The 27,625-nt window shown below is 44.2% G+C and overlaps 1 protein-coding gene across 1 annotated transcript in view; it reads right to left on the bottom strand.

Moving 5' to 3' along the window:
- Positions 1-25,681, bottom strand: part of LOC125632461 (DGAT1/2-independent enzyme synthesizing storage lipids) — a 67,399-nt gene extending 41,718 nt beyond the window's left edge. The window contains exons 1-3 of the mRNA XM_048840692.2: positions 25,365-25,681; positions 17,824-18,213; positions 3,698-3,862 (exon numbers count right to left, since the gene is read on the bottom strand). Coding sequence (XP_048696649.1) covers positions 3,698-3,862; positions 17,824-18,139 — 481 coding nt within the window. The 5' untranslated portion in view covers positions 18,140-18,213; positions 25,365-25,681. The remainder of the gene's footprint in view (positions 1-3,697; positions 3,863-17,823; positions 18,214-25,364) is intronic.
- Between the last annotated feature and the right edge of the window lie 1,944 nt (positions 25,682-27,625).

Here is a 27,625-nt window from a genome sequence, read left to right as displayed (position 1 = left end):
CCTAACAGCATGGACAATAGATTTTTAAAGCGTAGGGGACAATTTCCTGGTGCAAGTGCTAGAGGAGCCAACTAGGGGGGACGCTTTTCTTGACCTGCTGCTCACAAACCGGGTAGAATTAGTGGGGGAAGCAAAAGTGGATGGGAATCTGGGAGGTAGTGACCATGAGATGGTCGAGTTCAGGATCCTGATGCAGGGAAGAAAGGTAAGCAGCAGGATACGGACCCTGGACTTCAGGAAAGCAGACTTCGACTCCCTCAGGGAACGGATGGCCGGGATCCCCTGGGGGACTAACTTGAAGGGGAAAGGAGTCCAGGAGAGCTGGCTGTATTTCAAGGAATCCCTGTTGAGGTTACAGGGACAAACCATCCCAATGAGTCGAAAGAATAGTAAATATGGCAGGCGACCAGCTTGGCTTAATGGTGAAATCCTAGCGGATCTTAAACATAAAAAAGAAGCTTACAAGAAGTGGAAGGTTGGACATATGACCAGGGAAGAGTATAAAAATATTGCTCGGGCATGTAGGAATCATATCAGGAGGGCCAAATCGCACCTGGAGCTGCAGCTAGCAAGAGATGTCAAGAGTAACAAGAAGGGTTTCTTCAGGTATGTTGGCAACAAGAAGAAAGCCAAGGAAAGTGTGGGCCCCTTACTGAATGAGGGAGGCAACCTAGTGACAGAGGATGTGGAAAAAGCTAATGTACTCAATGCTTTTTTTGCCTCTGTTTTCACTAACAAGGTCAGCTCCCAGACTGCTGCGCTGGGCATCACAAAATGGGGAAGAGATGGCCAGCCCTCTGTGGAGATAGAGGTGGTTAGGGACTATTTAGAAAAGCTGGACGTGCACAAGTCCATGGGGCCGGACGTGTTGCATCCGAGAGTGCTGAAGGAATTGGCGGCTGTGATTGCAGAGCCATTGGCCATTATCTTTGAAAACTCGTGGCGAACCGGGGAAGTCCCGGATGACTGGAAAAAGGCTAATGTAGTGCCAATCTTTAAAAAAGGGAAGAAGGAGGATCCTGGGAACTACAGGCCAGTCAGCCTCACCTCAGTCCCTGGAAAAATCATGGAGCAGGTCCTCAAAGAATCAATCCTGAAGCACTTGCATGAGAGGAAAGTGATCAGGAACAGCCAGCATGGATTCACCAAGGGAAGGTCATGCCTGACTAATCTAATCGCCTTTTATGATGAGATTACTGGTTCTGTGGATGAAGGGAAAGCAGTGGATGTATTGTTTCTTGACTTTAGCAAAGCTTTTGACACGGTCTCCCACAGTATTCTTGTCAGCAAGTTAAGGAAGTATGGGCTGGATGAATGCACTATAAGGTGGGTAGAAAGCTGGCTAGATTGTCGGGCTCAACGGGTAGTGATCAATGGCTCCATATCTAGTTGGCAGCCGGTATCAAGTGGAGTGCCCCAAGGGTAGGTCCTGGGGACGGTTTTGTTCAATATCTTCATAAATGATCTGGAGGATGGTGTGGTTTGCACTCTCAGCAAATTTGCGGATGATACTAAATTGGGAGGAGTGGTAGATACGCTGGAGGGCAGGGATAGGATACAGAGGGACCTAGACAAATTGGAGGATTGGGCCAAAAGAAATCTGATGAGGTTCAATAAGGATAAGTGCAGGGTCCTGCACTTAGGACGGAAGAGAGAGTCCAGCGAAGGGCAACAAAAATGATTCGGGGTCTAGAACACATGAGTTATGAGGAGAGGCTGAGGGAGCTGGGATTGTTTAGCCTGCAGAAGAGAAGAATGAGGGGGGATTTGATAGCTGCTTTCAACTACCTGAAAGGGGGTTCCAAAGAGGATGGCTCTAGACTGTTCTCAATGGTAGCAGATGACAGAACGAGGAGTAATGGTCTCAAGTTGCAGTGGGGGAGGTTTAGATTGGATATTAGGAAAAACTTTTTCACTAAGAGGGTGGTGAAACACTGGAATGCGTTACCTAGGGAGGTGGTAGAATCTCCTTCCTTAGAGGTTTTTAAGGTCAGGCTTGACAAAGCCCTGGCTGGGATGATTTAACTGGGAATTGGTCCTGCTTCGAGCAGGGGGTTGGACTAGATGACCTTCTGGGGTCCCTTCCAACCCTGATATTCTATGATTCTATGATTTAAGTGACTTGGAATTGTCTCTCTCGACAAATGTGCACCTTGTTTTAATGAACTCTAGAAAAGAAGACAACTAGTAAATGCTGTCCATAGGCTTGCAACCCAACAGGACCCAACTACAGCGGTTGAGTTTAGGTCAGGTCAGAAAACAACCCAGTCCTCTAGGACTCAGGTCAGGTAAGCTCTTATCACCTCCGCCTGCCTGTGATGTCAGCACAGTGGCGGCTGCATGCCCCACTCCTGCCAGCCGCCATCACCCCCCTGTCTCAGTGTGCAGTGGAGTGAGTATGATGACAAATCGCTGCACACACAGCACAGTGAGGCTGCAGTGACCAGTAGGAGTGAGGCACGCCACCTCTGCTCCCCAACCCCACAAGCAGGAGGAGGCTGGAGATTGATCATGGGCACAGGATGCAGGGAGCACCACGAGACTGAGACCCAAGGATGAGGCAGCGGCGGTGGCATTGACACAGGTTCGGGGGTGAGTGTTGTGTCCAGGTTGGGTCTGAAAACAAGTTGATGCTCTCAGGTTGCATTCAGGTCAGCTGTGACGGGGTCAGGTTCAGGTCTGGGTTTGGCTTTAAAATTAGGCCCAAGCAGACTTCTAATACTATCTGTTAAATTGAAAAAGGTTTTCTTCATAGGTGGCTAAAAAGGGATTTATGAGGGACCATGAGAGCATACAGGGTGTCTCTGCAACCCATTGCTGGACATTGCTAGAGAAAAGCTTTCCAAACTCCTATGCAGAGGGCGCAAGTGCACCATATGTGGGATCCACATGGCCAGGAGCTCAAAGAACTTTTAGATATAATGAACTTCAGAAGGCTTTAGAGCAGAAGTGGGCAAACTACGGTCTGCGGGAGGACCATCCTGCCCAGCCCCTGAGCTCCTAGGCGGAGAAGCTAGTCCCCAGCCCCTCCCCTGCTGTCACCCCTCCCACACAGCTATGCCGCCGTGCAGGCAGTGCTCTGGGCGGCGGGGTTGTGCACTCCTGCAGGGCAGAGCGGCATCGTGTCTAGCTCTGACCGGGCAGCACAGCTGCCAGACATGCTGCTCTGAGCAGCATGGTAAGGGGGCTGGGGCCAGGGGGTTGGATAAGGGGCAGGGGTTTCAGGAGACAGGGAGCAGGGGGCAGTTGGATGGGGCGGAGGTTTGGGGTGGGGCAGTTGGATGGGGTCCCAGAGGGCGGTTAGGGGCGGGGGTCCCGGGAAGAGGCGGTCAGGGGACAAGGGGGGGGTTGGATGGGTGAGGGGTTCTCAGGGGGGCAGTCAAGGGGCAGGAAGTGGGGGGGGGTCGGATAGGGGGCGGGGACTAGGCTGTTTGGGGAAGCACAGCCTTCTTTACCCAGCCCTCCATAGAGTTTCGCACCCCGATGTGGCTCTCGGGCCAAAAAGTTTGCCCACCCCTGCCTTAGAGTTTCTCAAATGCTTGAAATTATACTATTTTCTGTAGTGCATACTTGGAAAGCATTTTGTTTGAGTCTTAATATTTGTAATAAGCTACTTATGTCTAGTATTGTGGTATAGACTTGTGTCTCTGAATTTAAGGTATTTCTAACCCTCTCATTTACAATAAAAGTACTTTACCTGGTATCATATACAAGAGACGTTCAACTACTGAATAGGAGACTCTGCCCTTCTGTATATAGAGATTACAGACAAAGAAGTGGTAGTCTACAGAAGTGGCTCCATGGTAATAAACAATAAGCCCCGGTCCTTCTGGTATTTTTTCTATGCCATGAACTTCATAACCTGTCAAGAATACAAAGTAAAATAGTTTCAATATTAGCTTTTTATAAGTCATGCTGTGATTTAACATAAAGCTACTCACTACAGGAAACTCCTTCCTGTATATGGGGAAGATGTTCTAGGAGTCAATTTTAGGACATCCAATGTTAGTCAAGAAGTGATTAGCATAACAATTAGCTCTTGGCTCTGACAGTCAAACATTTCACTTCACAGTTAAAAATGCAGTGAGAAAATGGCAGCCTTATTTTTGATCTCATGCATCACTGCATCATACGTCAGCTCACAGAGGCCTAAAGTACTGGTGCAGTTTTGAGTCAGTGTTATTATTTATTATTTTTGTAATTGTGGCCATGATTTAAAAGAAGTCAGGAATTGCGAGGGGGGAGGGTTTGTCTAGCTTGATGGGTTTTTTGTTTGTCACAGTTGGGTAGTTAACAACCAATCAATCTACAGAAGTTTGAGCACCAGGTCAGCGGAATGACCGTCTGTTCATTTTCCAGGCTTTTATATGTTAAAAGTCCTAAAAACTAAAAACTAAAAATACTTTCAAACAAGGGAATAGTTAGGGAAAGACACATATATATGGTATGTCTACACTGCACAGTTGTCACCAAAACTTTTGTCTTTCGTGGGTACTTAAAAAAGCTCCCCCACAAAAGACAAATGTTTTGCTGACGCAAGCGGCAGTGTGAACATGGCTTCTGCTGGCAAAGCTTATGCCGCTCGCAGGGCTGGAAGTATTTTGTCAGCAAAAGTGCCGACAAAATACCACAAAAGAGCATTCACAGCCTTGTCTCTAAAAGATGTGTAGCGTAGACAAGCCCATAGATGGGATTAAAAAAATCTGAAGTGGGGAGGGGGGAAATTATCTAGAATTTGGAGGTGAAATCCATGAGTGAAAGGAACCTCAAAACCCAATATAAAACCATGAAGCCACTGCTCATTGAAGAGTATGTTAAGGACTGAAACAGTAATAAAACAATAGAAAAATCACCAAATAATTAGAATGATCTGTAGGGTCAGAAATGCAAAGAAAGGCCTAGTTAATTGAAAAATACAATTTTTTGTGAACTAACTTTAAACAGTTTAACTTGACTTAACAATGTACTATCTCAAATATTGACTTTGGAGATGCTGGGTTATTTCCTCCTGCCTCAGTCTGATAGCTGAGAGGTCAGTGTGACAATCAGAGATATGTGAAGGGCCATGGTTTTCCTCTAAACCTTCTCAGTTGTTTCTCAGCCATTTTTGTGAGTCCAGACAGGCCTAGTGTAGGGAGCTACATTAGAGGAGGTCTGGTACAGTGTGGAGGAGCTCAGTATTTTTGTAGTCTACTCACTGGAAGGCAGAGTGAGAATGCAGAGCTAAGAAGGGGCTTGAGATCATCTAGACTCAACTGGCTTTCAAAAATTCAGTAATCTCATTGGTCATGTCCAGTATGACCTAACACAAAACCCATCGAGTTAGAGACTGCCCTTGTTCACTCAGAGACAGCGAGGCTATAGGGAAGAATATTCTTGGTAAATCAGATTTTAAAATGATAAATTTCAGTGACTGAGTGAAACACAGTCAATAATAGCTCAGATGCAAATCCTGATCAGCACAATAAAAGTGAGCTGATTTGAAAACTGCTTATCAAATCTACCCCATCAGAAAGAATCTACAGTGTTGTTTTCTGTGATGGGTTCCCGCTCCCTTGGGGAGCCACCTGGAATTGGGGTACCACTGAGCCCCCCTGATCCACCAGCCTGGGCTCCCTCTCACGCTGTGCTGCTGTGACAAGTTGCTAAGCTTTCCAAGCGTGCTCTTTCAATCAGCATACACACAGGTAGGGAGGGACACACCCAACTGTAGTAACATGCAAACAGGCTCTCTGACCAGCTCCTGCATAGAAAGGCTAAACAGCTAGCGCACATCCCAGTTCCTAAGGCAGGCACCTCCCTTTGGAGGGTAAACCCAAAATTATACCATCTTGTGCTGCACAGGGAACTGTACAGCTTAAGCTCCTGAAACCTCCCTCAGTGTGGAGGAGTCTTAATAATTTTAATATTTCATCATATGGAAGCTTTTCCATGGCTTTAGTCATCTGCGGTGTCCTTCTTTGGGCCTATTCTGTTTCTGCTTTATTATTTTTGAGAAGAAGCAGTGGATGGAATTGAACTTCATATTCAAAATGAGAGTATGCCATCCAGTGTGGGAACATTGCACATCTATTTCTGTCCAGATGTCCAGAGTGACACCTTTTTCTTCACTAGTTACAGTTTATTTAGAAATCTTTCATGTAGTTCAACTTCTGCATTTGTTTATGCAGAACTCTCCATTCTGGTCTTACATGGGCTAGTGCTTAAGTGACTGTGGTAATGGCTCAGGTAGGGGGACAAGAAATGGTGTTGGTGGACTCAATACCTTATAGAATTGGCATAAAGGAGCAGCAGGAAGGGTTGGATCACATATATATTATATTAAATAATACAAATATATTCAAATTAAATTGTTTGTTTAGCATATGCAGGGATCAGGAGCAAGAATTGCACAGAAGGAAGATATCAAATAATAAATCAACTGTAAATTCAGAGAAAGGAGGAAAAAAGAGGTCTGCACACAAAAACAATCCTAACTAAAAGCCCTCATATCTCAAAATTTAAAAATCTGCAAAGAAAAAACCTTTAGTTATACACACTAATTTTCATTGTTTTGGTAAGGGTCTGTACGTCCTTCTTGACTTTCTGGATGACGGATGTGGAGAGAATATTTTGCTGAGATCCAAGAAGTCATTTAAAGCTCTGTCTAGAGATGCTCCAAACAATAAGGTATCATCAAAGTGTGCTTGGATGAGGATGCTCCTCATTGTAGGATCTTTATCTGGTACTGCCCACCATGTGCTTTTAGATTCCAGAATTTTACTTTGGAGACAATCAGCCACGAATCTGGAAACAGCACAGGCCAAGCTGTATAACAACGCTGGGAGTTCTCTTTGATTGCCTTCTGTCATTTTTCTGGGGTGGAGGTTCCTAGCTGATTACTTCTTCTGGGGTTGGATGAGGAATGAGATAGAGGGCAGTGCAGACTATGGCTATGCGTACAAAGGCAGCTCTCAGAACAAGAAAGGAGGATCCAAAAATGTCATCTGAGAACACACTTTCAAATTTTCAGCCATTGACTCATGAACTCCAGTAGACTTCCTGCTGCATCAGCTGAGGTGTAGGAAGGAAAAGTTGGTCTTTGAAACTGCAGAAAATGCATAAGCATCAAGTCCTATTGCACTTGGTATCACTTTAGTAAAGTTCAGTTGATGGACCTTTGATTTAGTTAACCCAAGTCTTCTGGGTTATTTAGACAGGAAAAGAAAGCTTTTGGTTTCCCTCAGGCTCCAGGGGACTGGCCTGACTGGGCCCAGGGGCTTTGTTTGTTGACTCTAATTTGGGGAACTCTGAGGTAGGGCCCTGAGGTCCCCCATTATGAACTTTGTTAAAAAGACTGTTACTTCCCTGATCTTCTTGAAGAAGACATATGTGTTTTATTAATTTGTTTTGACTTCCCCTGTCTTGAATCCTTTACGCAGTAGCTTATAAAAGATCTGGTCTGTTCTGTGTCCTATTCCAACTGGCTGCAGATGAGTTTCACAGTGTCCTACCCAGACTCTGTTTGGAAAGACAGTTCCAACACCACATCGTGTAGGCAATTCACTCCAAGTGCCAGCAGAAGGTATAGCCAATTCACAAAAATAAATATGCTAGAGGAACATTTGGTAGCAGCCTCCCAACAGTGGGGAGCAGGCAGGATAACCCAGCTATAATGGCCGGAGTAGTAGATCTTTGTGTATGAGAAATGCTGTTTTTCAAGGAGCATCTCTTCCTATTTTATTCCAAACAAAGAGACCAGGGATACCTCCTTTCATTAGTGATTTTTACTTTAAAAAAAGATTAACCAAGGTTTTTTTAAAAAAAATATTGAATGCTCAATGCTTTTTTCACCTCGGCCTTCACAGAGAAGGGCAGCTCCCACACTGCTGTCCTGGGCAACACAGCATGTGGAGGAGGTAAGCAGCCCTCAGTGGTGAAAGAACAGGTTAAGGACTATTTAGAAAAACTGGACATGCAGAAATCCATGGGTCCAGATCTAATGCACTGAGGGTGCTGAGGGAATTGGCTGATGTGATTGCAGAGCCATTGGCCATTATCTTTGAAAACTCATGGCGATCGGGGGCGGTCCCGGACGATTGGAAAAAGGCAAATATAGTGTCCATCTTTAAAAAAGGGAAGAAGAAGAACCCGGGGAACTACAGACCGATCAGCCTCACCTAAGTCCCTGGAAAATCATGGAGCAGGTCCTCCAGGAAACCATTTTGAAGCACTTGGAGGAGAGGAAGGTGATCAGGAACAGTAAACATGGATTCACCAAGGGCAAGTCATGCCTGACCAACCTGATTGCCTTCTATGATGAGATAACTGGCTCTGTGGATATGGGGAAAGCAGTGGACGTGATATATCTTGACTTTAGCAAAGTTTTTGATACTGTCTCCCACAGTATTCTTGCCAGCAAGTTAAAAAAGCATGGATTGGATGAATGGACTATAAGGTGGATAGAAAGCTGGCTAGATTGTCGGGCTCAACGGGTAGTGATCAATGGCTTGATGTCTAGTTGGCAGCCGGTATCAAGCAAAGTGCCCCAGGGGTCAGTCCTGGGGCCAGTTTTGTTCAACATCTTTATTAATGATCTGGATGATGGGATGGATTGCACCCTCAGCAAGTTTGCAGAGGACACTAAGCTGAGGGGAGAGGATAGGATCCAAAGTGACCTATACAAATGGGAGGACTGGGCCAAAAGAAATCTGATGAGGTTCAACAAGGACAAGTGTAGAGTCCTGCTCTTAGGACGGAAGAATCCCATGCACCACTACAGGCTGGGGAGCGACTGGCTATGCAGCAGTTCTGCAGAAAAGAACCTGAGATTACAGTGGATGAGAAGCTGGATATGAGTCAGCAGTGTGCCCTTGTTGCCAAGAAGGCCAACGGCATATTGGGCTGCATTAGTAGGAGTATTGCCAGCAGATCGAGGGATGTGATTATTTCCCTCTATTCGGCACTGGTGAGGCCACATCTGGAGTATGGCATCCAGTTTTGGGCCCCCCACTACAGATAAACTGTGGACAAATTGGAGAGAGTCCAGCAGAGGACAGCGAAAATGATCAGGGGGCTGGGGCACATGACTTATGAGGAGAGGCTGAGGGAACTGGGCTTGTTTAGTCTGCAGAAGAGAAGAGTGAGGGGGGATTTGATAGCAGCCTTCAACTACCTGAAGGGGGGTTCCAAAGAGGATGGAACTCAGCTATTCTCAGTGGTGGCAGATGACAGAACAAGGAACAATGGTCTCAAATTGCAGTGCGGGAGGTCTAGGTTGGATATTAGGAAACACTATTTCACTAGAAGGGTGGTGAAGCACTGGAATGCGTTACCTATGGAGGTGGTGGAATCTCCATCCTTAGAGGTTTTTAAGGCCTGGCTTGACAAAGCCCTGGCTGGGATGATTTAGTTGGTGTTGGTCCTGCTTTGAGCAGGGGGTTGGACTAGATGACCTCGTGAGGTCTCTTCCAATCCTAATCTTCTGTGACTCTGTGATTTTATTAATACAAAATAATATTTAAGGATTTAAATTACTAACAGAATAGACATACCACTTTAAATTTACAAAAAGTACATGTTTTAAAATATAGTAGGGCTGTCAAACGATTAAAAAATCAATCGTGATTAATCTCAAGATTTAAAAAATCATGATGAATCACAGTTTTAATCACACAATTAAACAATAACAGAATACCATTTATTTATATATTTTTGAATGTTTTCTACATTTTAAAATATATTGATTTCAGTTACAACACAGAATACAAAGTGTACAGTGCTCACTTTCTATTTATTTTTTGACAAATATTTGCACCATAAAAAACAAAAGAAATAGTATTTTTCAATTCACCCAATACAAGTTCTGTAGTGCAATCTCTTTATTGTGAAAATAAAACTTACAAATATAGATTTTTTTTTAACATAACTGCACTAAAAAATAAAATAGTATAAAACTTTAGAGCCAACAAGTCCTTCTTGTGGACCATGGTGTCAGAAGTCTTAAAAGACCAACACTCCATGTCGGAAACTACAGAACCTGAATCACAAAAAAGAAAATCAACTTTCTGTTGCTGGCATCTGACTCAGATGATGAAAATGAACGTGTGTCAGTCCACACTGCTTTGGATCGTTATTGAGCAGAACCCATCAACAGCTACAACAGTGCCATGTGAACGCCATCAGGTGACATTGTAAATAAGAAGCAGGCAGCATTATCTCCCATAAATGTAAACAAACATTTTTGTCTTAGCGATTGGCTGAACAAGACGTAAGACTGGGTGGACTTGTAGGCGCTAAAGTTTTACATTGTTTGTTTTTGAGTGCAGTTATGTAACAAAAAAAATCTACATGTGAAAGTTGCACTTTCACAATCAAGAGATTGCACTACAGGACTTGTATAAGGTGAATTGAAAAATAATATTTTTGGCACATATTTACATTAAAAAGATAATAAAAATAATAATATAAAGTGAGCACTGTACACTTTGTCTTCTGTGTTGTAATTGAAATCAATATATTTGAAAATGTAGAAAACATCCAAAAATATTTATAATAAATTTAAATTGGTATTCTATTGTAAAACAGTGCAATTAAAACTGTGATTAATTGCGATTACTTTTTTTAATCAAGTTAATTTGTTCTGAGCTAATCGCTTGATTAATTAACTGCAATTAATTGACAGCCCTAAAATATAGTGATCAGTCAAGTATCTGCCAAAAGCTGGTTGGTTTAACAAAAGATGGCCTTTTAATAAAAGAAATACTCCAAGGGTGGGGATATTTTAGGGCTGTTTTCTTGAGACAGGAGGTTGCCTAATAAAGGAACACACTCTACGCTGGAAGTTTTGCTTGTTTTAACATACCAAGAGTAGGTTCAAAGTCCTGCATTTCTCCTGCAAAAGCAGACAGCACCTCAAGAGTTCTTTAAATATTTCAGTTCCCTTTTCTGCTGTAGGTGTTTGCAATGTTACAAACACTGCAGAAGAAATACACAACATTGAGCTGAGTTCCAGATGGGTATATGGAATAAGAAGTGATTTTTCAGCTATGTTAATTTACATTGTATTTGCATATATTTAGTTATTGGTTTAGAATCTCAACTATTCCCTTGGATTTGATAAATAAAAAAAAGCATCTCCGTTCATCCTAAAGTGCCATTCTAGCCCAAAAAAAACTATATAAAAATGGCAGCTTCTAACTCGTAAATTCAAAGTAGAAATAAGGAATAAGTGACTCAGGGGTTTTCCAGTCTGTTTATTAATAATCTAAGTGCTGGTCTATACACAAAGTTAAATCAAAATAATTAAATCTGCTTCATTTCACACCTTTTGTTGTTTTTGTGCAAGTTCCTATGTGGATACCCTTATTCCAGAATAAGAGCATCCACACACAGATTTGCAACAAAAATAATAAAAGCCAAGTTTGATATTTTAGTGCAACTTTGTGTGTAAACCAGCCCTACATTTTCATTTACAAAAGAAAATATTCTGGCACTTATTGTTGCAAATAACATGACAAGTGTTATATTCCCAAATCTGTAGACAAACAACGTGAAGTAATAGGCATTAACTGTCAAAAGTCCAAATCCTGGCCCTAGCCACAACTATATATAAATAACATGGTAAATTTACAAGGAAGGTCCTCATAGATTGAGAAGTGAGGGGAAGAAATCATCCTTTCACCTCCATCAGATCTTCCTGAGGCAGCAAAGCTTCTCTCTAGCTGTTGCTGAAGCCTCAAGGTTGGAGTTATATTTCTCCAACTATGCCTACTCTGTGTGGGGTGGAATGATCTGTAGATCTTCATCGCAGCTGATATTCAGCCCTACTTCCCCAGTTACTGCTGTGTAGAAGCAAGTCCCTAATTGGCCCCCATGTCTTGCAAATGTTGCATGTTATTTCAACTACTCATACATATTGCCAGGTTCTAAGTAAACTGTGACCACTCAGATAAGAGACCTGAGTATCATATGGACAGCTCAATGAAAACCTCCGTTCAAAGCTCAATAGTGAAAAAAGAAAACATTAGGCTGCATAAAGAATAAATAGAAAATTATACTGAGAATATTATAATTCCACTGTAGATCAATGGTACATTCACCTAAAATACTATGTTCAAATTTGGTCGTCCTAACAAAAGAGGATATACCAGAAAGAGAAAAGATCCAGAAATAGATGGCAAAAGTATCTGAAGACCTAAAAAAAAAAAACTACTTCTTAACCCCTCCTCCATGAAGAAGAGACTGAATTGTATAATAGGGTACACAACAAAGATATACAAAATAATTAATTGTATAGGGAAGGTAAATCTTCTATTTACCTTTTCAAAGAGACAGACAGTGAAACTGAAAATAGACATTTTTTAAAGACTGTGCATAATTAGCCCATGGAATTCACTGGAAGAGAATTTTGATCAAGAGCTTAATAGGAATAAAAAATATTGGACATGTGTCACGGTTCTTTCCCCACTCTGAACTCTAGGGTACAGATGTGAGGACCTGCATGAAAGAACCCCCTAAGCTTATTCTTACCAGCTTAAGTGAAAAGCTGCCACCACCAAAGTGTTACATAAAGAACAGGGGAAGTGCCCACTTGGAAACATCTCCCCCCAGAATATCCCCCCCAAGCCCTACACCCCCTTTCCTGGGGAAGGCTTGATAAAAATCCTCACCAATTTGCATAGGTGAACACACACCCAAACCCTTGGATCTTAAGAACAATGAAAAAAACAATCAGGTTCTTAAAAGAAGAATTTTAATTAAAGAAAAAGTAAAAGAATCACCTCTGTAAAATCAGGATGGTAAATACCTTACACGGTAATCAATTTCAAAACATAGAGACTCCCTCTAGGCAAAACCTTAAGTTACAAAAAGATACAAAAACAGGAATATACATTCCATTCAGCACAACTTATTTTATCAGCCATTTAAACAAAACAGAATCGAACGCATCTCTAACTAGATTGCTTACTGACTTTTTACAGGAGTTCTGACCTGCATTCCTGCTCTAGTTCCAGCTAAAAACATCACACAGACAGAGCCTTTGTTTCCCCTCCATCCAGCTTTGAAAGTATCTTGTCTCCTCATTGGTCATTTTGGACAGGTGCCAGTGAGGTTATCTTAGCTTCTTAACCCTTTACAGGTGAAAGGGTTTTGCCTCTGGCCAGGAGAGATTTAAAGGTGTTTACCCTTCCCTTTATATTTATGACAACATGCATCTGCATAAAGAGAACAGCTTACAGTATTATTATACAAGATAGTTTATTATTCCCCAGTAAGGGATATAGACCGATATATACTTAAGGGAATAAGGCAACCATTAACTGATGATCTTAGGAAGAAGTTTTCCCTCTGGGCAGGTTATTTCATAATTATCCATTATAGCACCTTCCTCTGAAACAATTGGTAGTTGCCCCTATCAGAGATGGGCTACTGGATTAGATAAGTAATTAGATATGGCAGTTCCACTTCTTATCCACTCCATAGGTTCCCCAAACCTACCCCACCATTGAGAAGCTGAAGTACATTCTGCGACAAAGGTCTTAGACAGTCGTGGGTGGGGTGACATTCAAGGCCAAAGGAATGAAACACTTTATTTAATTATGCCTCTCGCTTCTGTGTGTCTGAGTTTTACCCTTCATAACTAATGTATGTCTGGAAATTCTGGGACGCTTCAGCTCTCCCCTCTTATCCACTCCAAATTTTGTGCACTTTGGCAACAAGTAGGATAAATAGTCTCACCAAACTATACAGGAGATGTATTATTAACAATTCCATTTCAGATGTGATGCACTGGCCTTTTGTGCTGCCACATTGTATCGCAAACTTACATCCAAAATACGTTGCCTACTTTCACTCTGTCATAAATATAAAGGGAAGGGTAAACCCCTTTGAAATCCCTCCTGGCCAGGGGAAAGCTCCTCTCACCTGTAAAGGGTTAAGAAGCTAAAGGTAACCTCGCTGGCACCTGACCAAAATGACCAATGAGGAGACAAGATACTTTCAAAAGCTGGGAGGAGGGAGAGAAACAAAGGGTCTATGTGTCTGTCTATATTCCGTCTTGGCCGGGGATAGACCAGGAATGGAGTCTTAGAACTTTTAGTAAGTAATCTAGCTAGGTACGTGTTAGATTATGATTTCTTTAAATGGCTGAGAAAAGAACTGTGCTGAATAGAATAACTATTTCTGTCTATGTATCTTTTTTGTAACTTAAGGTTTTGCCTAGAGGGGTTCTCTATGTTTTTGAATCTAATTACCCCGTAAGGTATCTACCATCCTGATTTTACAGGGGGGATTTCTTTATTTCTATTTACTTCTATTTTTATTAAAAGTCTTCTTGTAAGAAAACTGAATGCTTTTTCATTGTTCTCAGATCCAAGGGTTTGGGTCTGTGGTCACCTATGCAAATTGGTGAGGCATTTTATCCAACATTTCCCAGGAAAGGGGGGGTGCAAGTGTTGGGAGGATTGTTCATTGTTCTTAAGATCCAAGGGTCTGGGTCTGTAGTCACCTAGGCAAATTGGTGAGGCTTTTTACCAAACCTTGTCCAGGAAGTGGGGTGCAAGGTTCTGGGAAGTATTTTGGGGGGAAAGACGCGTCCAAACAGCTCTTCCCCAGTAACCAGTATTAGTTTGGTGGTGGTAGCGGCCAATCCAAGGACAAAGGGTGGAATATTTTGTACCTTGGGGAAGTTTTGACCTAAGCTGGTAAAGATAAGCTTAGGAGGTTTTTCATGCAGGTCCCCACATCTGTATCCTAGAGTTCAGAGTGGGGGAGGAACCTTGACACACTCCCAAGCAGGGTCAAGTGTATTTCACGCCTGGAGAATCTGATGCAGAATTTACTCCTCTGCACACAATTCTGCTCCAGAATCCCAGCACTCTCTTTTTTTAAATTGTTTCTAGCCTATATGGTTGCAGAGAAAACCTTGAAATTTGATGTGAGTAAATCAATGCAGTAATGTCTTCAAGAGTCTACAGAGAGTCTGAAACAATACCTGTAAGAGGTGTAAACTGCTCTGCTCATCTCAATCAGGACCCCATGAACTCTGCCTCCTTCCCTCCCCATGAGAGCCAAGGACTGCTGCCTCAGTGCCAGGGACTGGACTAGATGACTTCTTGAGGTCCCTTCCAGCTCTACATCTGTATGATTCTAGGATTCTGAGTGAAAGGAGCCAGAAGTGTGAGCTGGGCTGCCAAGGCACTGCAGCCAAGATCCAATGAAGCCAGCTTCATGCTCCACTTTCATGAGGGTGGACGTTCTGACTCAGGCCACCTTGACAACATCATAGGAGCCAAAATGTGTGTGTGTACGTACGTACAGGGGGAACGGACAGGAGACATGGAAAATGAAGAGTATTTCCTAGCAATAATACGTTAACATTGGAACAGAATTTAGGGGTTGTTCCCTTCAGAATTTAGTTCCATTGCACATACTGTAGAATTTCAAAATGTTTACCTGAGCATCCACGGAGTCAGCGCCTATGTCTACTACATTAACTTCATCTACTATGCTTGTAATTCCAATTTAAACAAAAAACTCACAATCCATCACGTGTCTGGCAATTCTAAAATTTATAAGACCACACCAGTACTTATGTTCCTTCTCTACAGTACACTTTTTCTTTGAAAATTTCCCACCATTGGTACTATAGGTGAAGCCACATCAGAGATAAGAACAGTGAGACATTTTTACATAAAAGCAAGTGTAGACAGCCCAGAAGTAAAACAGCATCAGCTGTCAAGAGCTCATTACTACCAACTTGGGCTGCATAAGAACCAATAGCTCAGAGCAGTGTTTCCCAACAGGTGTGCTGTGGAATTTTTTGAAAAACTACACATGAGAACAAAAATATCTTCCCTTGTATTTTAGTGTCAGAGCCAGATCGCATTCTGTACTTTTGCTTTCCAGGGCAAGGCCCCTTTTAAATATTATGCATGCATCACATTCCATTCCCCAAACCAAGGTTAAGATAGCAAATTTGAGTTCTGTGGAGTGGGGGAAGGAGAGAGGGAAGAAATGGGGGGAAAGCCACCTTCTGCCTGGCTATCTTCCTCATTGCTTCACCGCCTCCATGGGCAGAGCAACCAATCAGAACTCAATTTCCCTCTCCCCACCCCCATATCCTGTGTGAGCAATGGGTTGGGTCCTCTGCTCCTCCCCGCTGCAGCCGGGAAGTGGAGTGGGACCCTAGTGCAACCCCCCACCATTGGGAGGTGGGGAAGAACCCTAGGAGAAGCAGAGGTGAGGCAAGGGGTATGGGTAGTGCGTAACAGAGGCTGAGGGAAGCTAAGCCTCCCCAAACCTCACACCACTGGGTGGGGGGGAGGGAGGGCAGAAGCAGATTACCCATGGGCCCCGGGGCCCATGCCCAGGGACCCTGGCCAGTTTGGAGCCCCTGGAAAAATCTCCCCACACCACAGCCCCTGGGCTGGAGGAGCTCTTGCTCCCTGCTGCAGCCCAGGGCCGCAGTGGGGGCACAGAGCTTTTCCAGTCTTAGGGCTGTAGCTGGGGTGTGGGGGGCAAAGGTAGAAAGGAACAAGTTGGGGGTGGGGCCTCAGGGGAAAGAAGCGGAGTGGTGGCAGAATGGGGGTAGGGTCATGAGGGAAGGTGCGGAGGGGCCATGGGGGGGGCCACATGTGGAAGGAGTGGGGCCTCGGCTGAAAGAGGCGGGGAAGGGGCTAGCCTCCCCAAGGGGAAGCTTCAACTGCCGCCCATGGTGGGGGGATGGAATTAGTGGGGGCTGAGGGGAGCTGGAGAGGCAGAACGGTGGGGGCTGGGTGGGGTGTGGCAGAATTGGGGTGAGGTGGGGGCTGAACTGGTGGATGGTGAAGACAGAACTGATGGGGGCTGGGCGCAGAACTGATTTGGAAACTACAGACTGTGACAAGGGTGGTAAACAGCTTAAACCGAGGCGGTAAGAAGGGAAGCTCATTTGGAGACTATATGATGGTGTTCCTCAAAATAATTCAAGGTATGTTGCAGAAGAGAAAAGGTTGGGAACCACTGGGCTAGAGCTGAAAACCTACATCATTCGTATTATCTTTGATGGCTCAAAATGCCTCGGAAATATCAACCAATTCTCATAGCTATCAGTGAACCCCATTTGAGTGTAACTATAGTTCAGCCCCAAAATGTTCAGAATACCAATTTTTAATAATAAAATGATAGCACCTCACAATACACAATAAAAAATGATTGTTAACAGCATTTTAAAGACCCCTTTCAAAAATATTCATAAACTATCTTTTGCTTCAGCCTGAAAACTGAAATTTGTTTCCTAACTGAATTTTCCTCCTTCTTTCATTGCTGAGCTATTGGAATATTTTTTTTACTCCCCTATAAAATTTGCTTTGAAAAAGGAATGCACAAAAAAAGTACATGGAATGGAATTTTTAAACAGATAAAAGAAAAGGTAGGTCAAACTTTGGTCCTATCAGTCTTCAAAATGTTCATATAGCAGGGGTTCCCAAACTTGGTTCATGGCTTGTTCAGGGTAAGCCCCTGGCAGGTCACAAGATGCTTTGTTTACCTGAGCATCTGCAGATGTGGCCGCTCGCAGCTCCCAGTGGCCGCAATTCGCCATTCCCAGCCAATGGGAGCTGCGGGAAGCGGCGCGGGCCAACGCACCACTTCCCGCAGCTCCCATCGACTGGGAACGGCAAACTGTGGCCACTGGGAGCTGTGAGCGGCCGTACCTGCAGACGCTCAGGTAAACAAAGCGTCTCGCGGTCTGCCAGGGGCTTACCCTGGACAAGCCATGAACGATGTTTAGGAACCCCTGCCATGTAGTCACCTGTTGCAGTAATACATATTTAGTGTTTAAAGGGGAAAAAAATCTCTTACCGTGCCATAGCTTTCCATACATACTAATTATGCGTGACACCATTAGCCTTCCATTGTCCCATAGTTTATTGGAAAAATCATCATCTAGGCCGTTCTTTCTCTTGTAAATGTGAAGGCAAATATTACAAAAGATGCAAACGATAAACCAGAGTAAATAAGGAAAAAAGAATATTGTGAGTGACACACACAAGAAGGAGCCCATATAGTTTGGATAGTGGTAGTCCAGACCAATCCATTCTTTTAATACGTAAATCAGCCAGGTTGAGTTGATCACAGATTCCTGCCCTGAAGTATAGGATTCACTTTTACTTATCATCTTCTGTTTAAAAAAGAATTAGACAAACTGAGTCAAGCTCTCTTCATAGTCAAAGCAGCTTCTTAACTTTGCCCCTAGAAAGAGAGAACACACTGTGTCATTTATTCCTACTACTACCACCAGAGAAGTTACACACATGCTTTCATTGTATGTAATTAATTTCATTGTATCGGTGCCCTTTTGCTATGTTGCTTCTAAGCAGCTGTTGCTGTTATGGGGAGTGTTGACAATTTATAGTAGGAAACGTGTTTCCTGGGGAAATGTTGCGCTTACAAGGTGTTGCTGCAAACAAGCATCTACTGTATCCTGTTTTTCTCATGTGAAGTAGGACTTTGACATATGGTTATGGATACACACACAACTATTTTTAAACACATTGCAGTAGTGCCAGAAGAGCATCAGCAGAAGAGGGGACGGACAGCAGCAGAGGAATCCCTGACCAGTGATGGACTGAAGTGTCGTGAAATACCTGTGCAATGGGGCTAGGGGCAACACTGATGGAGATTCGGTGTTGATCAGAGAGGGAGAACTGAAATTGATAGATCAGAGAAGAAAGAGTTTTTATCCAGAACAAGATTTAATGAGTGGCCATCGTGGTGAGTGAAGGAGCTTTCTAGGGCTGAAGATCAACTGCAGAGGGGAGGATGAGGAAATGAAGCTGAGGAGGCAGCAACTAATGGGTCAGAAGAGACATCAATGTGGAAGATTAAATCAAAGAGTGTGAAAGAGGAGGACTGTGAGTAGAGGCAGAAGGAAAACTAAGAATCATAGAGGAACATGGAATGGTCAAGGTAACAAAATAAGAAAGGAACTTGCTCCTTCCTAGATGATCTTCTCCCCACTTGCTTCTCTCCCTTCCACCAGAAGCCATTATGAAACCTTAATTATAGTGCTTGGTCCTGCTATAATGAAGTGAAATAAATAATGGTCAGTACAGCCATCTTTGAGTCTTGCTTAACATACCAATGTTTAGTGGTATGCCTTTGTTCTATAATTGTTTTATATAAGGTTTCAGAGTAACAGCCGTGTTAGTCTGTATTCGCAAAAAGAAAAGGAGTACTTGTGGCACCTTAGAGACTAACCAATTTATTTGAGGATGAGCTTTTGTGAGCTGTGGCTCACGAAAGCTCATGCTCAAATAAATTGGTTAGTCTCTAAGGTGCCACAAGTACTCCTTTTCTTTTTGTTTTATATAATATTTCTTAACCTCACCAGTATTGCGAGGACTGATTAGCAAATTTTTGCGACGGACTTTGATATGAAGTTCTACTTAAAAAAAAACAACATTAAGAACTATGCTCTGTATAATAGTAATATCTATCTGTATAATAGTAATTATAAAACTAAAAGGAGGCTAATTTGCCAGGTACTTTGCCCGCCTTCTCCTGTGTCAGCAAAATTCAATACACTTGTAACAAACAAGAATAGAACAAATAACAAGGTGGCTTGCAGTTGCATTGCGAGAATACACCTACAATTGTGGAGACAGATTAGAACCCCAGAGGTTTATGGTTCATTAAAGGTGGGACTGGTAGCACCCAGGTTGCCTGACACTCACCCTTGTAAGAGTCTGTTTCAGCTATTTATAATTTTGCCAGACTTTAACTTTGTGGGCTGAAATTTTCCATGCCAGAAAATATGGAACTGGGGAAGAGATAGTTGGAGAGGACAGGGCAGAAAGGGTCACACCTTGGGGAATGGTCAGAAGAATCTGTGCCCACTAGAGTGAAATCCAAGATTTCTGAGTCCCACCATTCCTCTGCTGTCAGCAAATGTCTGTGAAACCCATTAGCAAGTGTCCCATTCTGCTCTGGTGCTGGTCCACATAGCAGACACTGGTTATCATCCTCTATCAGTTAGTCCATTAGCTCAAAATGGCAGAGGTCTGCGTGGTGGATCTAAGGGTATGTCTATACTTGTAGCTAGGGGTGCGATTTCCAACTCACGTAGACATACTCACACTAGCTCTCGTCAAGCTAGCGTGCTAAAAATAGTAGTATAGCCACTGTCGCGCAGGCAGCAGCAAACAGCTAGCTGCCCAGAGTACAAACCCTCCTGGACCCTGTGGGTATGTGCTCAGGATGGCGAACTCATGCCACCAATAGCCTCTGCCCATGCTATCAGGACTACTAGGGTGGCCAACTTTCTAATTTGTGAAAAATGGACACTGAGTGCTGGAACCTCTCCCGCCCCCTACTCCACCTCTTCCCCCCCGAAGCCCCACCCGTGCTCTGACTCTTCCCTCCTAAGGCCCTGCCCACTCTGTTTCTTCCCCCTAAAGCCCTCCCCCTGCTCCACCTCTTCACCCCCATCGCTTGCTGCTCTCTCCACCTCCCTCCCCCTACCAGCTGAGCAGGGATTTAGGGGTGGAGGGGTGACTGGGGCAGGACGTTCAAGGGAGAGCCTTGCTCTGGGGTAAGTGATTGGGGCAGCACAGGGGATGGAGAGCCACACTTGGGGGTGGAGGGGTGACTGGGGCAGGACAGGGGAGGAAGAGCCACACTCTGGGGGTGGGAGTGAGGGTGACTGGGGCAGGATGGGGAAGGGAGAGCCGTGCTCTGGGGGGTGACTGGGGTAGGATGGGGGAGGGATGCTCCAGGGATGGGGGTGCGCTCCAGGGATGGGGGTGACTGGGGCAGGGAGAGCCGTGCTCTGGGGGGTGACTGGGGCAGGATGCGGAAGGGAGAGCCATGCTCTGGGGGATAACTGGGGCAGGACTGGGGAGGGAGAGCCATGCTCCAGGGGTGAGGGGTGACTGGGGCAGGACTGGGGAGGGAGAGCCGCACTCTGGAGGTGGGGAATGACTGGGGCAAGACGGGGGAGGGAGAGCTACGCACCAGAGGTGGTGGGGGATGACTGGGGCAGGATGGAGGAGTTAGAGCCACGCTCCGGAGGTGGAGGGGTGACTGGGTCAGGACAGGGACCAGCACAAATGAGGCTGAGAAGGAGGTCTGGGTAGTAAACCCAGTCACTGGCCCACTCCTCAAACGCCGCATGCTTCAGGATACCTCCCCGAGAGCGCTGGCCGCCATACCTCTCTGCGCCAGAGCCGGCAGTTCCTGAATGCTCTTCCAGCTCCAGCAGCAGCTGCTCTTCCCACCCTCCTGGTGGCAGAATGGAAGCCAATTGTGGACAGTTACTCAAGTGACCAGACTTTTAGTGTCCAGTGAGTAGTACTCACCGGACACTGTTGGGTCCCCTTTTCAACAGACTTGCTGGTCAAAAACGGGACACCTGGCAACCCTAATGACTATACTACTATCTTTAGTGCACTAGCTCAAAGAAAACTAGTGGTCGTATATCTGCACAAGCTGGGAATTAGATCCTGTTCTTACAACTACTATACCCACCTGCTGAAGTGAAGAAACAGATTGACGGAGCCAGAAGAGTACCCAGAAGTTACCTACTACAGGACAGGCCCAACAAAGAAAATAACAGAACGCCACGAGCTGTCACCTTCAGCCCCCAACTAAAACCTCTCCATCGCATCATCAAGGATCTACAATCTATCCTGAAGGACGACCCATCACTCTCACAGATCTTGGGAGACAGGCCAGTCCTTCCTTACAGACAGCCCCCCAACCTGAAGCAAATACTCACCAGCAACCACACACCACACAACAAAAATGCTAACCCAGGAACCTATCCTTGCAACAAAGATGGTTGCCAACTGTGTCCACATATCTATTCAGGGGACACCATCATAGGGCCTAACCACATCAGCCACACTATCAGAGGCTCGTTCACCTGCACATCTACCAATGTGATATATGCCATCATGTGCCAGCAATGCCCCTCTGCCATGTACATGGGTCAAACTGGACAGTCTCTACGTAAAAGAATAAATGGACACAAATCAGACGTCAAGAATTATAACATTCAAAAACCAGACAGAGAACACTTCAATCTCTTTGGTCACTCGATTACAGACCTAAAAGTGGCAATTCTTCAACAAAAAAACTTCAAAAACAGACTCCAACGAGAGACTGCTGAATTGGAATTAATTTGCAAACTGGATACAATTAACTTAGGCTTGAATAAAGACTGGGAGTGGATGGATCATTACACAAAGTAAAACTATTTCCCCTTGTTTATTTCCCCTCCTACTGTTCTTGTAAAGTGCTGGAAATGGCCCACTTTGATTATCACTACAAAAGGTCCCCCCCCCCCCATGACCCCCCACTCTCCTGCTGGTAATAGCTCACCTTTCCTGATCACTCTTGTTACAGTCTGTATGGTAACACCCATTGTTTCATGTTCTCTGTGTATATAAAATCTCTCCACTATATTTTCCACTGTATGCATCCGATGAAGTGAGCTGTAGCTCATGAAAGCTTATGCTTTAATAAATTTGTTAGTCTCTAAGGTGCCACAAGTATTCCTTTTCTAGCTCCAAGAGTAGATGTAACCTGTAGGTTGCAACCCTGCTGATGACTCATGTGGGCATCAGTACGATGCCACATGCACGAACTATTAAAAGAACAATATTAAGGTTACAAATTCAACCACTCAAAAGTAAGGAAATGCCAGAATTAAGGTGCCTGTGTCACCTTAATTCAGCCCCTTTGTGTATATGCATTATGGTGCAGTCTTTAGTTACATGACCATATGCAATTTTTTTCCATAAGTCACCTGCCTCATTCAGTGAATAGGATAGACCTGTTCTGAGGATGAATCAGGGTGTCTCAAATTGACAACCCAAAATTAATGGAATTTTTTACCTTAATCTCTCTGGGCCTCAGTTCTCCATCTTTAGAATGGGGATAATACTATGCCCTCATCTCACAGGGATGTTGTGAAAATTAACATTTGTGAAGCACTCATATACTATAGTGTTGAACACCACAGATAAACCCATAAGGAAATTAATCATTCTGTCTTCTGAGTAGTGTTTGAATAGTGTGCAGTAAATAAGGCATGGGGCACACACTGAACAATAAGGATAAAATAAAATATTGAACAGCTGCCCATTAAGTGAGAATCACCCATCCTCTGCACTGAATGAGGTAGGGGTCCTGAGGAAAAAAAGTATGTGATCATGTAATTAAAGACTTTATCATAATGCATACACACAAGGAGGCCAAACTAAGTTTGCATACGAAACCTTAATTCTAGCATTTCCTAACTTTTGAATGCTTGATTTATCATCTTTAATAATGTTCTTTTAACATGATATTAAACATTTCTCGCTCTTTTTTAAAAAAATGTTTACAATCTAATGCAGTGCAAAACCTCAGATATTTTGAGAGGGGAGAAGAGGGGAAAAGAAGAGATTCCAGAATTGAAAGGATTGTGTTATACAAGTCTTTTCAAGATCAAGTCTTAAGAATGTTTTTATTTTTTTGTACTGAGTGGTTCCATTGACTTCAGCCTCTGTGTGCTATATTATTAAAACCAGTAAAATAATAAAGTAAATACACAATTATTAAGCCATTTGGTATTTTGGGTCAGTTATCTTTAATAATCTCATCAGAGGAAATATTACCAAAATTAAGACTACAGGAAAGCTAAGATTCAATGCTCAGAAGCTTCTACAAACGCTGAGGCTGATGAATGAAAGATAAATAAGCCAAATAAACCACAACCAACTGATATGAAACTGCAACTCCCACAACTCTAAATTGGGAACCTGCCATTGTATCTGACAAATATCCTTAAATGGACACTGTCGACATTAAATCAATTTTTAAGAGTTTGAAATAGTTTCAGCTCTCAGATGTGCCCCATACCAGTTTTTGTGCGTTTACAATCACAGTTTACTATTATAGTTTTCTCTCTCCCATCTTGCTCCGTAAAAAAACAAAACAAGGAACCCTGACTAGCTGTGTAAGGGAGCTGATGACACTGTCTATACACAGAGTGCAATCACAGGAACTACCAGATTGACCCGTGTTGCATCTGGTCCTGTGGTTTGTCTCCAACACTAGCCAACTACAAGATGCTTCAAGGAAGATGCAAGAAACGCTGAAGTGGGCATTTATGAAATACCTGCTCCTATTCTGTTCTCTTTATACTCTACACAGAAAACCCATCATTCCGGTAATCTAAAACCCATCAATTAGAAATTAGTTAATCCCTGAAGACTAAGAGTTGATCACTTCCATTTTTCTTAAGTATTACCTACATTTACTGCAGATGTTCTCTGAATCCACATGAATGTCAAACTATTTTTTATCCTGCTAAACTCTTGCCCTAAATGATATATTGTGGCAAAGAGTTTGCACGTGCTAATTATGCATTAGGTAAAAGATCCTTTTGTTCGTTTCAAACGTGAGCCTTTTAATTTCCTTGAAAAATCCCACTGTTGCCTTATGAGAGAGGATAGGGTTGAGAGAAGCAAACTAACGCCTATTTTGCCTCCATCTCTAACAGTCCCAATCTTCCCAACCTCTCTTCCTACACAAGCTTCCCCTGCTTCTCAGCGTCAGTTTTGTTTGTTGCCCCTGGCTCAGCCCCCTTCTGTCAAATGCACAAACTAAACTAAGGTTTCAGAGGAACAGCCGTGTTAGTCTGTATTCGCAAAAAGAAAAGGAGTACTTGTGGCACCTTAGAGACTAACCAATTTATTTGAGCATGAGCTTTCATGAGCTACAGCTCACTTCATCAGATGTATACGTGGAAACTGCAGCAGACTTTATATACACACAGAGAATATGAAACAATACCTCCTCCCACCCCACTGTCCTGCTGGTAATAGCTTATCTAAAGTGATCATCAGGTGGGCCATTTCCAGCACAAATCCAGGTTTTCTCACCCTCCACCCCCCCACACAAATTCACTCTCCTGCTGGTGCTAGCCCATCCAAAGTGACAACTCTTTACATAATCAAGTCGGGCTATTTCCTGCATAGATCCAGGTTTTCTCACATCCCCCCCACCCCCATACACACACAAACTCACTCTCCTGCTGGTAATAGCTCATCTAAACTGACCACTCTCCAAGTTTAAATCCAAGTTAAACCGGAACATGGGGGGGGGGGAGAACTGCTGTAGCGGCGCGAGCCGCACCACGGCGCAGGGCACAAGGCGGAGGGAGGCGGCCGCGCAGGGCAGAGGCTGCGCCGCAGCCGGGGGAACGGGAAGCCCGCGGCTGCTGCGCGGGCCGCTGTCACGCTGCGTTGGGCGCGCTCGCCTCAGGGGAGCAGCCGCCGCGTGGAGCCCGCCCGTCCCCACACGTGTCCCCCGGGACCGAGAGTCCCCCGCGCTCAAGGATCCCTGCAGCTCACCTGGCTCCGGCTCTGAGCTCCGCGCTCCGCTTTGTCTCCAGCGCCGCTGGGTCCCGGCCAGGGTTAGCAGGGCGCGGGGCGGCACCCGGCAGAAGGGCTGGTGCCAGTTTCGGGAGCTTGTGAAAATCGCCCGGAGGCACAAGCGGGAGCCCGCCCTACCGCGGGCCCTGCCCTCCTAGGCCTTGGGAGCGAGTGCTTACCCCCGGTCCCCCCCCATGAACCGGACAGGGGCCTGAGCCCTCCCCACAGCATGAACCGAGAAAGAGGCCGGAGCCCCAGGGAACCCCCTGACCTCTGCCTCTCGCATGAACTGGGAAAGGGCCTCTTATACTCATTGCTCCCCTCCATGAACTGGGAAAGGGGCTTGAACCCTCTGTGCCCCACCCCCACCCTATGAATGAACCAGGAAAGGGGCCACAGCTCTTCACATGCACTGTGCTGTCTAGTGCCTAAGCTGGGGAAATGGCCTTTCCCAGCAGCACAGGAGTCTACATAGCTGTATTACACCTGGCTCTTTTTAGGGGACTTTCTGGTGACACCGGTCCAGAGTAGGGCCCCATTCTCCACCATGGCTCCCTGTTCACTGGGGCCCAAATAAGCAAAGGGGATATCAAGCTACTGTTCTCTGAGCGATCTGTAATATTATTATCACCTCATGTTCAAAAATCTTGACTAAAGTGTTAAGAATCATGCCACTGACTTAAAAATAATGAGAGTTTAAACACTAAATGTTTTGTGAACATTTTATTTGCCTTTTGTGTTTTGAGATTTCAGGGTATGTCTAGGTCACCTTGTTAAGGTTCTCTCCGCAACCCTGGGGGTTAGAGATTTACTATTTTAAAAAAATGAAAACAGACTCTCAGTCACAGGAGTCCAGGTACAGGGGCTTTAAGAAAAACACAAAACACAAAATGTGACACCTGTATGACCAACTAGGTAGGCTGTTACACAGTAGTATCCAGCTTCCAAATAAGGAAGCCCTTACAACAAACTTCCTAAGCAGTAAGAATTTCACACCCCACCTTACAAGCTAATTAAAACACCCTGTAGCAAAAAATCCAGTAAGTGTTTGAAAAGTTTCAGAGTAGCAGCCGTGTTAGTCTGTATTCGCAAAAAGAAAAGGAGTACTTGTGGCACCTAGAGAACAGGAAACAATCGGTGTTACCATACACACTGTAATGAGAGTGATCACTTAAGATGAGCTATTACCAGCAGGAAAGCCTTTGCAAGTTGAAGAAAAGGAGTACTTGTGGCACCTTAGAGACTAACCAATTTATTTGAGCATGAGCTTTCGTGAGCTACAGCTCACTTTGAGCTGTAGCTCACGAAAGCTCATGCTCAAATAAATTGGTTAGTCTCTAAGGTGCCACAAGTACTCCTTTTCTTTTTGCGAATACAGACTAACACGGCTGTTCCTCTGAAACCTGTCATTATGCAAGGCACTGCATTTAGCCGTATGGAGTGGAAATCTATCAGATCTGATGAAGTGAGCTGTAGCTCACGAAAGCTCATGCTCAAATAAATTGGTTAGTCTCTAAGGTGCCACAAGTACTCCTTTTCTTTTTGCGAATACAGACTAACACGGCTGTTCCTCTGAAACCTTTGCAAGTTGCAATTCTTCAAAAAAAAAAACCCTTCAAAAACAGACTCCAACGAGAGACTGCTGAATTGGAATTAATTTTCAAATTGGATACAATTAACTAATAGAGACTGGGAGTGGGTGGGTTATTACACAAAGTAAAACTATTTCGCCATGTTTATTCCCGCTCCCCCTCCCCTGTTCCTCAGACGTTCTTGTCAACTGCTGGAACTGGCCCACCTTGATTATCACTACAAAAGGTTTCTCCCTTTCCCCGCTGGTAATAGCTCATCTTATGTGATCGCTCTCGTTTCAGTGTGTATGGTAACACCGATTGTTTCCTGTTCTCTATGTATATAAATCTCCCATTGTATTTTCCACTGAATGCATCTGATGAAATGAGCTGTAGCTCACAAAAGCTTAAGCTCAAATACATTTGCTAGTCTCTAAGGTGCCACAAGTACTCCTTTTCTTTTTGTTTCAAAAGTGTGTCTTTTACAGGCATCAAGATAAGAATCAGACCTGAGATATTGTGAAATTGCATTATAAAAAAGTGTAATTATTGCGCTAGACATGTCAGAAAAGACAGCACATTGTCTTGCTCTGCATATAGAGCACCATGAATTTAAGCCTGGAACCACCAGCTCAAAATTCATTTTTTTCCCCTGGGTTAAGTCAGTGG

This window comes from Caretta caretta, chromosome 2 (genome assembly GCF_965140235.1).
Source record: "Caretta caretta isolate rCarCar2 chromosome 2, rCarCar1.hap1, whole genome shotgun sequence".
In the NCBI taxonomy this organism is placed as follows: domain Eukaryota; kingdom Metazoa; phylum Chordata; order Testudines; family Cheloniidae; genus Caretta; species Caretta caretta.
This window is presented reverse-complemented; position numbering and strand designations above follow the sequence as displayed.